At 37.9% G+C, this 13,618-nt stretch overlaps 1 protein-coding gene across 1 annotated transcript in view; it reads left to right on the top strand.

The window, feature by feature from the left end:
- LOC138683476 (ras GTPase-activating protein 1-like) overlaps positions 1-13,618 on the top strand; it is a 117,148-nt gene that overhangs the window by 17,698 nt on the left and 85,832 nt on the right. The window contains exon 2 of the mRNA XM_069775334.1: positions 9,361-9,510. Coding sequence (XP_069631435.1) covers positions 9,361-9,510 — 150 coding nt within the window. The remainder of the gene's footprint in view (positions 1-9,360; positions 9,511-13,618) is intronic.

The raw sequence follows: 13,618 nt of genomic DNA, 5'->3' as shown, positions 1-13,618 counted from the left end.
GGTCCATTTTTCATCACCGTCTAACTTATATAAAGGCCACCACTGATTGCAATATTTTATTAAAGTTTTCTTATCCACACTTCCACCTGGCGGTCCCCCTATCTCCTTCCAGTGATCCAAAATACAGCCTAAGGGGCTCTTTTTCAATATTCCACCACTTTGTTTACCTCCCATATTACTCGTTTAGATTTTTACCTTTCCAACCACAAACAATCTCAACTGTATATGTAGCCCGTTCCCTCTTGTCCCAGGGAGTCCAAACCTGACACTCAGGGCATTCAATATCCCCTCCACAATCTATTTGCAACCTCTGTTTGCACCACACGCATTCCAAGACATATGAGGGCATACACTCATTTCCTGGATGTAAAAGACACGACTCAAATACCCACATTTATACGATGCACCATACAGGGACTTTCTTACACCACCACCACAAAATGATTAAGATAATCAAGCTCAAACTTACAATTACAATGCTAACATATAAATTCAAGTTCCACATCACCAGTGAGTCACACTTCGTTCGTCTCTGGCCGTACCCCTTGCAGAGTTACGAAACTGTGGATCAGAACTCCACACACGCTCTGCAGCTGAGCTGTGTCTCATTTACTCAAACATTCAATCCACAGTTTTAATTGTCTTATGTCGTTTCAATTTGCAATCCAAAGACCAAAATCCGCAAACAGTATCCGTAATTCAGTCCCAATAGCCGTTTACCACATTCAGTAACCAAAAACGTCAAAATCAAATTCAAAACATAAACAAAAGCACATGAGTGGGTACCAAACCTAAAGCACACAAAGTGTAGAAAAGCATACAGAGTGTACCAAAACAAAAGCACCCAAACATATACCACACCAAATGTATACCAAGGGTGCTAGCTACCTGGTATACACCATCCTGCATAAGTTTACTTTTGTCTTATGACTTATGGACAGCTTTACAAATGACCAGTCCCAAAAATAAAATAAACATAAAAGATTAAAGAATACCTTTACTCCTTTAGATGGTGTCCTTGTCTGCTCCCGCAGTGATCCGATTGAGGCGAGGAGTCCCTCTGGGAAATCCTGGGGGTACCCTAGGGAGTCTTGTTACAAGATCATAAATTCATCAAATGTTTAATTAAGTTTTTGTGATTGCTCATGGCTCCTTCTTGCTTATCACTCCCAAGTACCAGTCTCTGACAGGCTTAATCCTTGACAAACACCAGTCTTTGGTATGTAAAGTTATAGAGAGACAATCATTAAGCAATAAGCAGTTCGTTCTCTATATCAAAAACATTTGCTTGATCAATCTGGAATAGAAAAAAAGTTAATTTTTTTTTTTTGCATGGGTCTATCTTTAAATTATGTTTTGTATGTTTATAAATATACCATTTATAGTTGAGGACAGTTATTAGGGGACCTGCTTACTGAAACTTGTTACTGGAAGTAGTCTGGGATTATGTCAGTGGGAAAAGCTATTAGCAAAGGCTTTGAAGAAAAGTACAAGAAAAGCTGAGGTGGATAAATGGAGTATTTTATTATTTTCTATATAGACAACTTTCCTCCTAATTTCTTATATAGAAGCTCAAGAATTTGTCTTGTCTTTTTTTAATTCTTTCTAAAGTAGCTAACAGTGTTGCTTAACTTGAAAAAGGTACACATTACAAAATGATTAAATATTTATCCTTCTATTAATTATTAATGTATAGAAACCAATGTTGCTAAATAAACTTGTAAGCTGTGGTAATATTTGAGGAAAGGTATAGCCAGCTTGCTAGGGCACTCAGTATACCCATTCGGTGTTCTGATAAGTTAGTTAGAAGTCTGATTCTTGCAATGATCGGGTTCTAAAAAAAGTCATTCTCATCTTAATGTTCAACTTTATACTTTCAACAACTACTTGGGACCAATTTCACATAGAAACAATTGTTTTTTATTAAAGGTTGGTGGTTTCATTTTGTTAACACAAATTGTAATACTTGTCCATCCTTTAGTGGGATTTGAGTTTATATAAGTATAAAGTTTCCTCAGGTTGGAATATGTATGTTAATGTTAAGGTATTTTAGCTATATATAATTGTATTTAAAGATGTTGAGTATGTAACTATATGGAAATATTTAAAATCTTAGTTTGCTGTTAAGGAATCCTGTCATTGGCTCAGCAGGGGTGGGTATATGATTTTTTCTTGTTAATACCTACTTATAGGTATTTGGAAAAGGGTTTCTTTTATGAACTTCCCCATGCAGAGTACATTGCTTTATTTTTCTGGGATAGTTTCCAGAAACTGAGGTTAATGATGCGCTTAGATTTAGCTAACATTTGATAATCAGCTCGAGAGTCTATGGTGATTCTGTGTAGTTTGTATAAGCAGCTTTTCTATAAATAAATAAAAAATTAAGTCTACCTGTTTTTTCTGTAAAATTATGCATACGTATATACATGTTCCCCCATATGTAGCATCCCCCCCAAAGGATATTCTGTCTGTGGCTTACTCATTGGGTTTTGTTTGGTTATTTTATAGATAACATTTATATATAGAAAGTTTGGTGCAATTTAAGAGGAATCATAAATCAATTAATTCCTTTTCCATATATCTATCTGTTAGAATAAATAACATTGGAGACTTTGCAAGATCCAAGCTTGAATATTTGCTTAGTCTAGAAGATTAAGGAATGGCTTGCATTGTCTTGTTCAAACTACAGCCAGATTTCTATAGCCTTTCTTCTTACAAAGATTTCTGTACTTCCTGAGCATCTGTGGAGAGAGGGTATTTTTTGTTATTCTTTGTACTCCTTGGCAATCTAAGGGATGCTACAGAAATGTCTTTATCTTTCCAAAAGCAGAATGTAACAAATAACCTCTGTAGTAATCATCTTATTCTATATTCAAGTCTAGAAACAATGTTTTATTTATACCCATACACACACACAATTAATAGAATCATGAGGTTGCAAGTCATTTAAAACAAGCATTATGAGTTGGATAGTTTACATCCTATTTGTTCTTTTAAACACACATAGTTCTTTTCTTGGTTCTACATGCAGTTCTTTTACATCACGCTATTGGATTCAGTGTGTATATGGATCGTACTCTATAGGCAATTCCCACCTGTTCCTATTGCAGGTGTGAAGCATTGGACATCTATCGATTTAGGCATTGTTTCTATCTTGGATTTTAGTGTATAAAGCTCTAAATTTCAGAGTTTTCTCATTAGAGCAGCAGTTCTTCACTGATGAGATGTACCTCACTAGTGAGGCATTCTAGCATCAAACATTAAGTGTGAGTGGAGCACAAAATAAAAAAAAAAACCCATACCTGTGCTTGGTTAGTTTGGGCTCTAATCTAGAGCTGTTCTGCTGACTGGGAGGCGAAAACAAAGATTGGTGTGAAGTAAGGTTCAGCACTAGTAGAGGCAGGGACTTTATATTTCAGTCCCTTGGAACACCAGTGTTGCTTCCAATGAGCAAATCTGACTGAGTGGGTAGAATAGTAAAAAGATGAGGAGAAAGTCCAAGAAGGTTGGAGGTAGGAGAGGATGAAGTGCAAAGAGAAAGTCAAGGAAACATTGGTACTTTTAATGAAATTGATGGCAAACAAGACAAATAACACTTTAGAAATTCTTAACTATTGCCAACCAAAATCTGGGATTTGCACAATAGTATTAATGTTGTTTCCATAGGAGCATTACTCCTAGTTCAAACAGAAAAAGGCATATCTTTGACCTGAGGGCACAAGAATGAAGCACGTAAAAATGAGATACTTCTTGCTAAGAACTTTAATAAGTTCCAGAATTCATTTCCTAAGCTGAGCTTTCAGTAAGAAAATGTGAGCTGCTTCAAGCCTAGTTAGCAAAATTTCACCTATTGGTGTGTTTTTTTGGTTTTTGTTTTTTTTTTTCAAAAGACAATCAATGTTCTTTTTAGTAAAAAAATATATATATCAGGTAGGATTGGAAGAAATCTTTTGAGTTGCAAAGCTTGATCTATGCTGTTGTCACGTATCTGTTTTAAAGCTTATTACACTGTTTGTCCTTACAGTACTCAAAATTTTTAGAACCTTGCTTTATTGAAGTTATTAAAATGTATTACCTTTATTACCTTTTGAATGTACACTTATTTCACCTTCTATCCTTGTTTACTCTTTTTATTAAGATTTATTGAGGGTTTTGGTTCATCTGTTTTGTGTAAGTCTGTAGTTTGTGTATGCTCTGAAAGTATTTTAATGGCTGGTATTGGTAATGCGTACAACTCCCACAGTTAATGGCTTGGCACAGCTGATATATACTGAGGAATGCCTATGAGAGTGTCTTTCCATTTTAGTTGCCTGGTTCCTAATCTTGAAGTGCAGCAACATACTGTTTCAAACAGGTTTTAGAACAGGTAACTGAGAAAAGCAGACTTATTTTTTATTAGGCTTATATTTGCTTTGTATCTTCACCTAGAAAAATGTATAGGGATCAAAAAGGGATTAAAAAAACCCCTTTCCTAGAAGAGTGTGAAACACTCTTAATTTCCTGTATGCTGGATAAAGTACAATTGCTTGGCTTTTTTGGTCGTGTGTCCCCCCCCCCCCTTTTTTTTAGCTTCAGGTTAGTTTGAACTATTTTGTTTCATTATCTTACACATGCATCCATCCACTGTAGAAGTTGAAAGGTTTGCAGAGCTTTTTCTGTCAGGAAGTTTTTTAAAGTGGAGAACTGCAAAGACCCAGTCAAAAATTGTTAACTAACAAGATAGAGATAACTTACCTTAATTTAATCTTTATGAATAATGTGCATAAAGGAAATAATGCAACCTTGCATGATATCTGCATAAATCTAACAAAGATGGGACAAGGTGTTAAAAGCATAGTTTGGATAAAAAATGATGATGCTAAGAATGCAGTTAACTTTTTAGGCTGAGAGAAACTAGAAAGGCTAATATGAAACTTGAACAGTGAAATATAAACATCATCTCTTCAGATATTTATTATCAGGGATGGAAAGCAGAATAAAAAAAGAAGCAAATGAGAATACAGGATATCTTGGTTGTTTTCTCCTGTCTTCATGAAACTGTTCTTGAGATTTCTGTGTGCCACTTGAAATTAAGGATTTTTCCTGGTTCAAGGTAATTGTATCTCTGCTCCTAATGGGACTAGAACTCGCATAGCCTCAGGAAATGATAATAAGATTCTGTAATGTTGTGAAAGGTATGAAGGTGGTGATTGTGAATTTATAGGTAGGGAGCTTTGACCATGTCTCCTAGAAGTTCTCCACTCTTCTTTTGGATTTTGTTGAAGCAGTCAGGTATGGCTAAGGAGAAGAGTGAAATGGGTGTGGCATTTGATGATGGATTTTTCTACTCACTATAACTTGTTTTTTAGACTGAAACAGGGAGGTTTCCAACAGTTATCAACATCTTCATTTCTACTAAGTTGCTGAAAAACATTTTTGCTCCCCTCCAGTGCTTTCTTCTTCCATTCCTTCTTCCCTGGGCTACTGTGTTCCTAAGTTAAAATTGTAGCATACTGTAAAAGCAAAATGCTTTAGTGGAACAACAAAGCCTCAGAATGTTTGATTTTTCCCATATGTAAAAAGGAAATAAGTAAATAGAGGGATTTGGTTGAACCACATGACCTGCTTCCACACATAGTATCAACTGCCTCCTTCCAGATGGTAAATTCACTAACTACTACCTCTTTGTGAACAGCCTGTCTTTCATGAACCTCATAGTGCTTCAGTGTTGGGGGCCGCTAAGTGTCCTGTGATTGTCCCATGAGCTTGTTAAATGGTTGCAGTGTAATAACGTTCCTGCTCACAGTAGAAGGTCTGTTAGCTGGGCCTAATGAGACTGGTGTGACTAGTTTTCTGGTACCTAGCTTCTTCAGTGGAACAGTGGAAAACTAAGGAGCTCTTGTTTGTAGGCTAGAGATAACAACTCTCTAACTCCCTGTGCAACTCATTTAATGAAATTCATGACCTGGCTTCTGGCTCTCAACTACATGAAGTGGCTGAAGTGTCAGGAATGGTCTCTTACGCAGCTGTATGTTGCTTGTGTATATATCACAATGCACAGAATCCAAACTGTTTATGATTTCGTAGTTGTGTCTTCATTCTGTTTGTTTACTCTAATTAAGGTTGTGATGCATGGAGTTGGAGTTTTGAACATGCTGCTTTTGATTTAAACTGACAGATGGAAATATTTCCTTGCAGAGCATCTGATTGCTTTGTGAACCATGGAAGTCTATTATTGATATTCTCAGAATTAAAAAAAAAATTAAAAAATTGCAATATAAGTAACAAGTTAGTTATAGCAATGGTTAAAGAGCTGGTCATGGAAACAACTACAGACAACTATGGTCTATAATTAGTAAGACATCTTGTAGTTGGATCATTTCATAACCTTCTGTTGCAAGGCTACTTACGTTTTCTCTTTTGATGCATCTGATAATAGCTATTGTATGGTCAGGGCACTAGCTATGTGATTCAGAATGTTATATAGTTATATTTGCTCAAAGCATTGTGAAAATAGTGGATTATTGTTGTGGTTTAACCCCAGCTGGCAACTATGCACCACACAGCTGCTTGCTCACTACCCCCCAGTGGGATAGGGGGAGAATCGGAAGAGTAAAAGTGAGAAAAAGACAGTTTAAGAATAAAAAAAAGGAGGGGAAAAAACAACGGGGGGGGGGACACACACACCAAAACACCAACAAACCCAAGAAAAACAAGTGATGCAAAAGAACACAATTACTCACCACCAACTGACTGATGCCCAGCCAGTCCCTGAGCAACTGCAGCCCCTGCCAACCTCCATCCCCCTGATTTATTGCTGAGCATGGTGTCATATGGTCTGGAATATCCCTTTGGTGAGTTGGGGTCAGCTGTCCCAGCTGTGTCCCCTCCTGACTTGTGCACCTCCAGCCTACTCGCTGGTAGGGTGGTGTGAGAAGCAGAAAAGGCCTTGACTGTGTAAGCACTGCTCAGCAATAACTAAAATATCCCTGTATTATCAACACTGTTTTCAGCACAAATCCAAAACATGGCCCCATACAAGCTACTATGAAGAAAATTAACTCCATCCCAGCCAAAACCAGTACAATTATCATCACTTAAAACTTGCAAAATTAATGTTGGAAATACAAAAGTGTTCCGTTGGGACTAGGCAAGAAAATAAGAGGTGACTAGAAATTATAGGGATCTTGTCCTTGGCAATGATGAAGGGTATAAATCTTAGTAGTAGTAAGTTACTGTTTGAAATGAATGCATTTGATAAGTCATGGCCAGAGGGGTAGCTTTCTTTTTATGAATAGCTAGGCAAGTTTTTTTACTTTGATACCATCCTATCAAAACTTTAATTCTTTTCATGAGACTAATATTATAGTGCACTGTAGGTAAGGCAACATTTTGCATCTCTTCAGGAAAAAATATATTTGGTGTAAAGTTGAGAAATGTTAAGCATTGCTTCTAACTGAATGCATTAAGCATTTGGCAGTCAGAACAGCATCAAATTTAAGTTATTGATCTTGACCTATAAAATTCTAAATGGTACAGAGCCTTCTAAGAGTGTCCTGGGTCTGGCTGGGCTGGAGTTAACTTTCTTCATAGCAGCCCCTGTGGTGCTTTGTTTTGGATTTGTGGCTAAAACAGTGTTGATAACACACTGGTATTTTGGCTGTTGCTGAACAGTGCTTGCACAGTGTCAAGACTTTTTCTCTTTCTCACTCTGCTCCCCCTGCCCTCCAGCAAGTAGGCTAGAGGTGGGCAAGAAGTTGAGAGGAGAGACAGCCAGGACAGCTGACTGAAATTGGCCAAAGGGATATTCCATACCATATCAAGTCATACTCAGCAATAAAATAAAAAAAAAAGGGGGGGGGGGTGTCTTCCAAGGTAGCCATTGCTCAGAGACTGGCTGTGTGTTGGCCTGCTTGTGGAGAGTAGTGAGTTTGCCTTTGCATCACTTCTGTTGTTTTGTTTTCTGTTTCCCCCAGCCCCCTTCCTTCATTCTTCCTTCACTTATTAAACTTTATCTCACCCCACGAATTTTCTTGCTTTTGCTCTTCCTATTCCCTACCCTGTTCTGCTGGGGGTTGGGGGGGAGTGAGCAAGCAGCTGTATGGGTAGTTAGATGCTGGCTGGGGTCAACCCACCACAGACATGATCTTTCTAACCTTGCCTCAAGTGCTATGCAGTGTACAGACAAAACAACTCTTTCACTGATTTAAATTGTTTTAATCAGGATGAGGAGAAACAAAGGAGAGAGCTATACTAACAAGACTGCAGCTTTGGCAATGTAAACAATATCTACACTGGTACTGCTTCTGCTGGTATATGTGATCTGTATCTGTATAGTCTATTTGACTTTCATTCTGATAGAAGTTCTCAAAGCAAACTTTCACTTCCATTTCATCGAAAAAATGTTTCTGGCAAGATTTTTATCAACAGCTAAGCTGGATTTTTTGTTTTGGTTTGGTTTTTTAACTCTAAACTTTGCAATTTTTCATTTTTTCTTCTGTATGTTAAGCCAAAAGATCACTTTCATATCTTTTCCAAAATGCTTTTTTTGCAACTCTTGCAAGACATGCGTGAACTGGTAGAATCAATAGGTGAATGGTCTGAAATAGTTGATAATTTAAATAGTATAAAACAGTAGCTGTATAAAAGTTTTCCTTTTTAAGAGGTTTTGAGAACAACACTTGGCAACACTTGGCTTTGCTTCAATTGCTCCCTCCACTGCTGCTTCCCCCCGCCCCCATTTGATTGTTTGGGGTAGAAAGAGGTCTGATTAGAGTTTTGTAAATTTTTGCCTTAAACTGAAGTGTTCTTTTGTCGTATTTTGCAGTCTGTGAGTTGCTGTGCATCTGTATTTGCTTTTAATAGGCTGTGTGTTGGGTTTGGGGAAGACTTTTTTTGGCTGAAATATGGTCTGGTCATTTTGTTTAGGTGCAGGCTTTGATACTGTGATCTGCGTTTGTCATTTGAGAAACAGGTTATAGCCTGAATTGAAGCCTGAGTAGGCTTAAAATACAACAGTCTGAGTCAGATTAGTTACCTCTGGTTCTGCTTGTTTACTGAAAATGAGCAAATTGGGGAGGAAAGAAAAAGCTGGTTATAGAAAGCCTTTGTCCCCTTTGGATGGTTCAGAGTGCTTTCCTCCAGTGTGAGTTATTTGGGGAAACGGGTTATCTGAACCTGTGAAGCTTTAAAAATTCTGTGTATTGGAAATAAGTAATTTGAGAGAGGTTGTACATGTAAACATCTGATAACCATTTGAAACAAAGGTTTGGAATTGCATCAGTTTTAACTGACAACTTTCATTAGTTTCACAGGTCTGTTCTGTGAGAATAAACAGAAGCCTTAAATTCTAAGGACACCCATTGTTACATTGTTTTTCAGGTGGTATCATGGAAAACTCGACAGAGCAATTGCAGAAGAACGTCTTTGGCAAGCTGGAAAACCTGGAAGTTACCTTATTCGAGAGAGTGATCGGAGACCGGGTTCATTTGTGCTTTCATTCCTTAGTAAAACAAATGTCAACCATTTTAGGTGAGAATTAAATGTTTTCTTTTAAAACACTGTAACCTGTTTATTTGTGGTTTTAGAACTTAGTACAGTATAGAAAACAATTGTATTATAAATTGAATATTTTTTACTTTTCTTTTTATCCATGTATGGTATAGCTCTTTACTAGGGTTTAATTGTTTTAAACCATGCTACTTAAAAATTCCTTTACAGGCTAAATAATGAAAATGTGAGGAAACCAACATCATCAGAATAGAGAAGCTTGTCTAAAGCTGCTGTGACTAAATTTACAGTAACATGCAGGCTTCTTATTAGTAATCTGAGGAGATTGTTTTGAGTCTATTCCTCAGTTATTGCAGCTCACAGGACATACTTGAATGTCAAAGTCATAGTAAATCTGGGTGCTTCCTTTATAAGAAAGAAAGAAAGAACAAGGAGAAACAAAGAGGTTATGTATTTAATAATATGAGGATTTGCTGGAATCAGCTTTCAGTATGTGTTAGAATTAGTTTTTCTAAATACAAATAGCCCTTTATCTGAAATTGTAACTAGGATTATTTTACCATTAGCAAGTTATATACATTAATTTATTCTCATTTAGTGTAAATGAGATATGTCCTGGGAAGCGCTTGAATGTTAGTCAGCAAGTAGTGTGCTGCAGTGTAATGTTCATCTTCACAAAATAGAATATCAAGTGCATCTTCAGCAGAAGAAAAAACCTTTGTCAGCTATCTAGATAACAAGAAATAAACAGAAAGCAAATTTACTTGCAAAGCAAACAGAAATAGCATGCTCATGTTTGCATCATGTTGTCTGAGCTAATAATTCATGCTTCTCAGCTATACTGATTCTTGTTTGGGAACTGGTTACTATGTAGCAGTAGTAGAAAATTAAATTATGTTAATACTTGCTTTTTAAGTGCTGTTTTTAAGAGTCTTATTTTTAATAACTTCTACTTATTGTAGCTAATATCAGGTGTTGAATGTTGGTTTATGTCCACCATAAAATTGTTTCTGGCATCTCAGATAGAAAATGGGAAACCATTAAAGACTACTTTCTAAGAAAGGGATCCTTATAATCTTTTCAAATCTTAAAGAATCTTTCCTTCTTGGATCCATTAAATATGTGAAGAGATAACTATTCAAAGGAAACTAATTTGTTTGCTGATACTGTTCTTCATAAACCAGACATACTTTTGGTTTCATTTGTTGACTGCAGAGTGTATATGCTTTTGTTATTAGAAGGGCAGATGCTACACTCGAAACATTTTTCAGCCTCAAGAATGGCACTCTTGAAATTATTGAAGCCAAATATAAGGATGCATCCACTGGGTCCCACAGACTGGAAGTGTAACTTTCACCAAAGCTTGTTCTTTGCCAATTGCAGCCTTCCAAAAATGGGTGAAATTTCCATTGCTCAACAATCTCACTGATATTTTGTTTCCTAAAAGTGATATTTTTCAAATTAAACTTTTGTTACATATTTCTGTTTGACTGAAATACCAATATTTTAGGTGAAAGTTCTCCAAATCCCCCTCCCCCAAGTTGGATATGGGCATATGTTCATGCAGCATATGATTGACAGATAGTATATGAGTCTATCAAAACTAAATTCTTTCTGGCTGTAGTAGTATGTTTTTTGGTGAGTTGATGAGTGATATAAAATATTGGAAAGGAAAATCTTTATCTTTTCATCTTGTCCTTCAGATTTTTCTGTGATTACAGAAGTCTTTGTATTTACTAGTCCCGTGTGTTCTGAAGAAAGGCTTCATTTGAGCTTGATTTATTAATAAAATGTGAAACACTACATTTCATTTAGAAGCCTAATCTCTGAATAATTTGCCATGGATTTTATAAGGAATCTGGTAGAAAATATGCCAAGAGATCTAGTCTAGATCCTTAAAGTTATATTATTTTCTGACTCCTCTTGCAGTGCTGTATGCTTAAAAGCTTCAAATTTCATCTCTGAAGATTGGTCTTAGTATACGTTTTACACTTCTGTTTGGAAGGAATAATATAGTTTAAACAACTGACCTGAGAAGAGAGATTTTTAAAGCAGGAATGTATCAGAATACTGACCTGTTAAAGAAAAATAAGATAAAAGTGTAAGAAGCCAACTACAGATAAATAATATACTCATCTGAGTTTCTCAGCAGTTAAATTTGTTTTTTCCTTTTGTTTTTGAATTGTTCATGAGCTTTGTAAAGAAGTCAAATGCTAAGTAGAAAACTAAGTAGTCAGGCATGTTTAACCTTTTGTGCTGTAATTTGTTTTGAAATATCTAAGATAACTTGTCTTCTGGAAACTGGAGAGAGAGGTAACATGATGTTAGATGTTAAGTTTTTTCTTTAAGTGAAATTTGATTAGTTGACTAATTGTTTCTCTCAATTTCTTGTATTTTATTGCATATTTTTATCTTCACTGATCAATGACATTATATATTCTTAGACTTCAGTTTGTGAAGCCATATCATAAAACTTCCTCCTTTGGCAGGAGTGCTCACCAAGCCACTTTCAATCATTTATCAGCAGTCCTGGCTAACCAGGGAGGTCCCAGTTGACTGGAGGTTAGCAAATGTGACACCCATCTACAAGAAGGGCCGGAAGGAGGATCTGGGGAACTACAGGCCTGTCAGTCTGACCTCGGTGCCAGGGAAGGTTATGGAGCAGGTCATCTTGAGCGCCGACCTCGGTGCCGGGGATGGTTATGGAGCAGGTCATCCTGAGTGCCATCAGACGGCATGTACAGGACAACCAGGTGATCAAGCCCAGTCAGCATGAGTTTATGAAGGGCAGGTCCTGCTTGACTAACCTGATCTCCTTCTATGACAAGATGACCCACTTAGTGGATGAGGGAAAGGCTGTGGATGTTGTTTACCTGGAGTTTAGTAAAGCCTTTGACACCTTTTCCCACAGCATTGTCCTGCAGAAACTGGCTGCTCATGGCTTGGACAGGCATACTCTTTGCTGGGTAAAAAACTGGCTGGATGGCTGGGCCCAAAGAGTTGTGGTGAATGGAGTTAAATCCAGTTGGTGGCTGGTCACAAATGGTGTTCCCCAGGGCTCAGTACTGGGGCCAGTTCTCTTTAATATCTTTATCAGTGATCTGGATGAGGGAATCGAGTGCACCCTCAGCAAGTTTGCTGATGACACCAAGATGCGTGGTGCGGTCGACATGCTGGAGGGAAGGGATGCCATCCAGAGGGACCTTGACAGGCTTGAGGAGTGGGCCCATGTGAACCTCATGAAGTTCAATGAGGCCAAGTGCAAGGTCCTGCACCTGGGTCAGGGCAATCCCAAGCACAAATACAGGCTGGGCAATGAGTGGATTGAGAGCAGCCCTGAGGAGAAGGACTTGGGGGTACTGGTGGATGAAAAGCTGGACATGAGCTGGCAATGTGCACTCGCAGCCCAGAAAGCCAACCGTATCCTGGGATGCATCAAAAGAAGCGTGACCAGCAGGTCAAGGGAGGTGATTCTCCCCCTCTACTCCGCTCTTGTGAGACCCCACCTGGAGTACTGCATTCAGCTCTGGGGCCCCCAGCATAAGAAGGACATGGACCTGTTGAAGCGAGTCCAGAGGAGGGCCACAAAGATGATCAGGGGGCTGGAGCATCTCTCCTATGAAGACAGGCTGAGAAAGTTGGGGTTGTTCAGCCTGGAGAAAAGAAGGCTCCGGGGAGACCTTATAGCAGCCTTCCAGTACCTAAAGGGAGCCTACAAGAAAGCCAGAGAGGGGCCTTTTACAAGGGCAGTGATAGGACAAGGGGTAATGGCTTTGAACTGAAAGAGGGTAGATTAAGATTAGATGTAAGGAAGAAGTTCTTTACTGTGAGGGTGGTGAGGCACTGGAACATGTTTCCCAGAAAGGTTGTGGATGCTCCATCCCTGGAAGTGTTCAAGGCCAGGTTGGATGGGGCTTTGAGCAACCTGGTCTAGTGGAAGGTATCTATGATTCTATGATTGATTCTATGGTTTTAGAACTTGTATTGCATAGCAATATGAACAGACATGGTATTTTCCATTTTTTGGTATGACAAATGCATTCACAAATCTGAGTACTAAAATACGCACCACCACCCCACAAAGAAAACCAACCCTAAAACAAACATGCCCTAACTACATAAGTTAGCA

The sequence above is a fragment of the Haliaeetus albicilla genome, chromosome W (assembly GCF_947461875.1).
Source record: "Haliaeetus albicilla chromosome W, bHalAlb1.1, whole genome shotgun sequence".
NCBI lineage: Eukaryota > Metazoa > Chordata > Aves > Accipitriformes > Accipitridae > Haliaeetus > Haliaeetus albicilla.
Note: the sequence above shows the minus strand (reverse complement) of the source record. Positions and strands in the feature narration are given on the sequence as shown.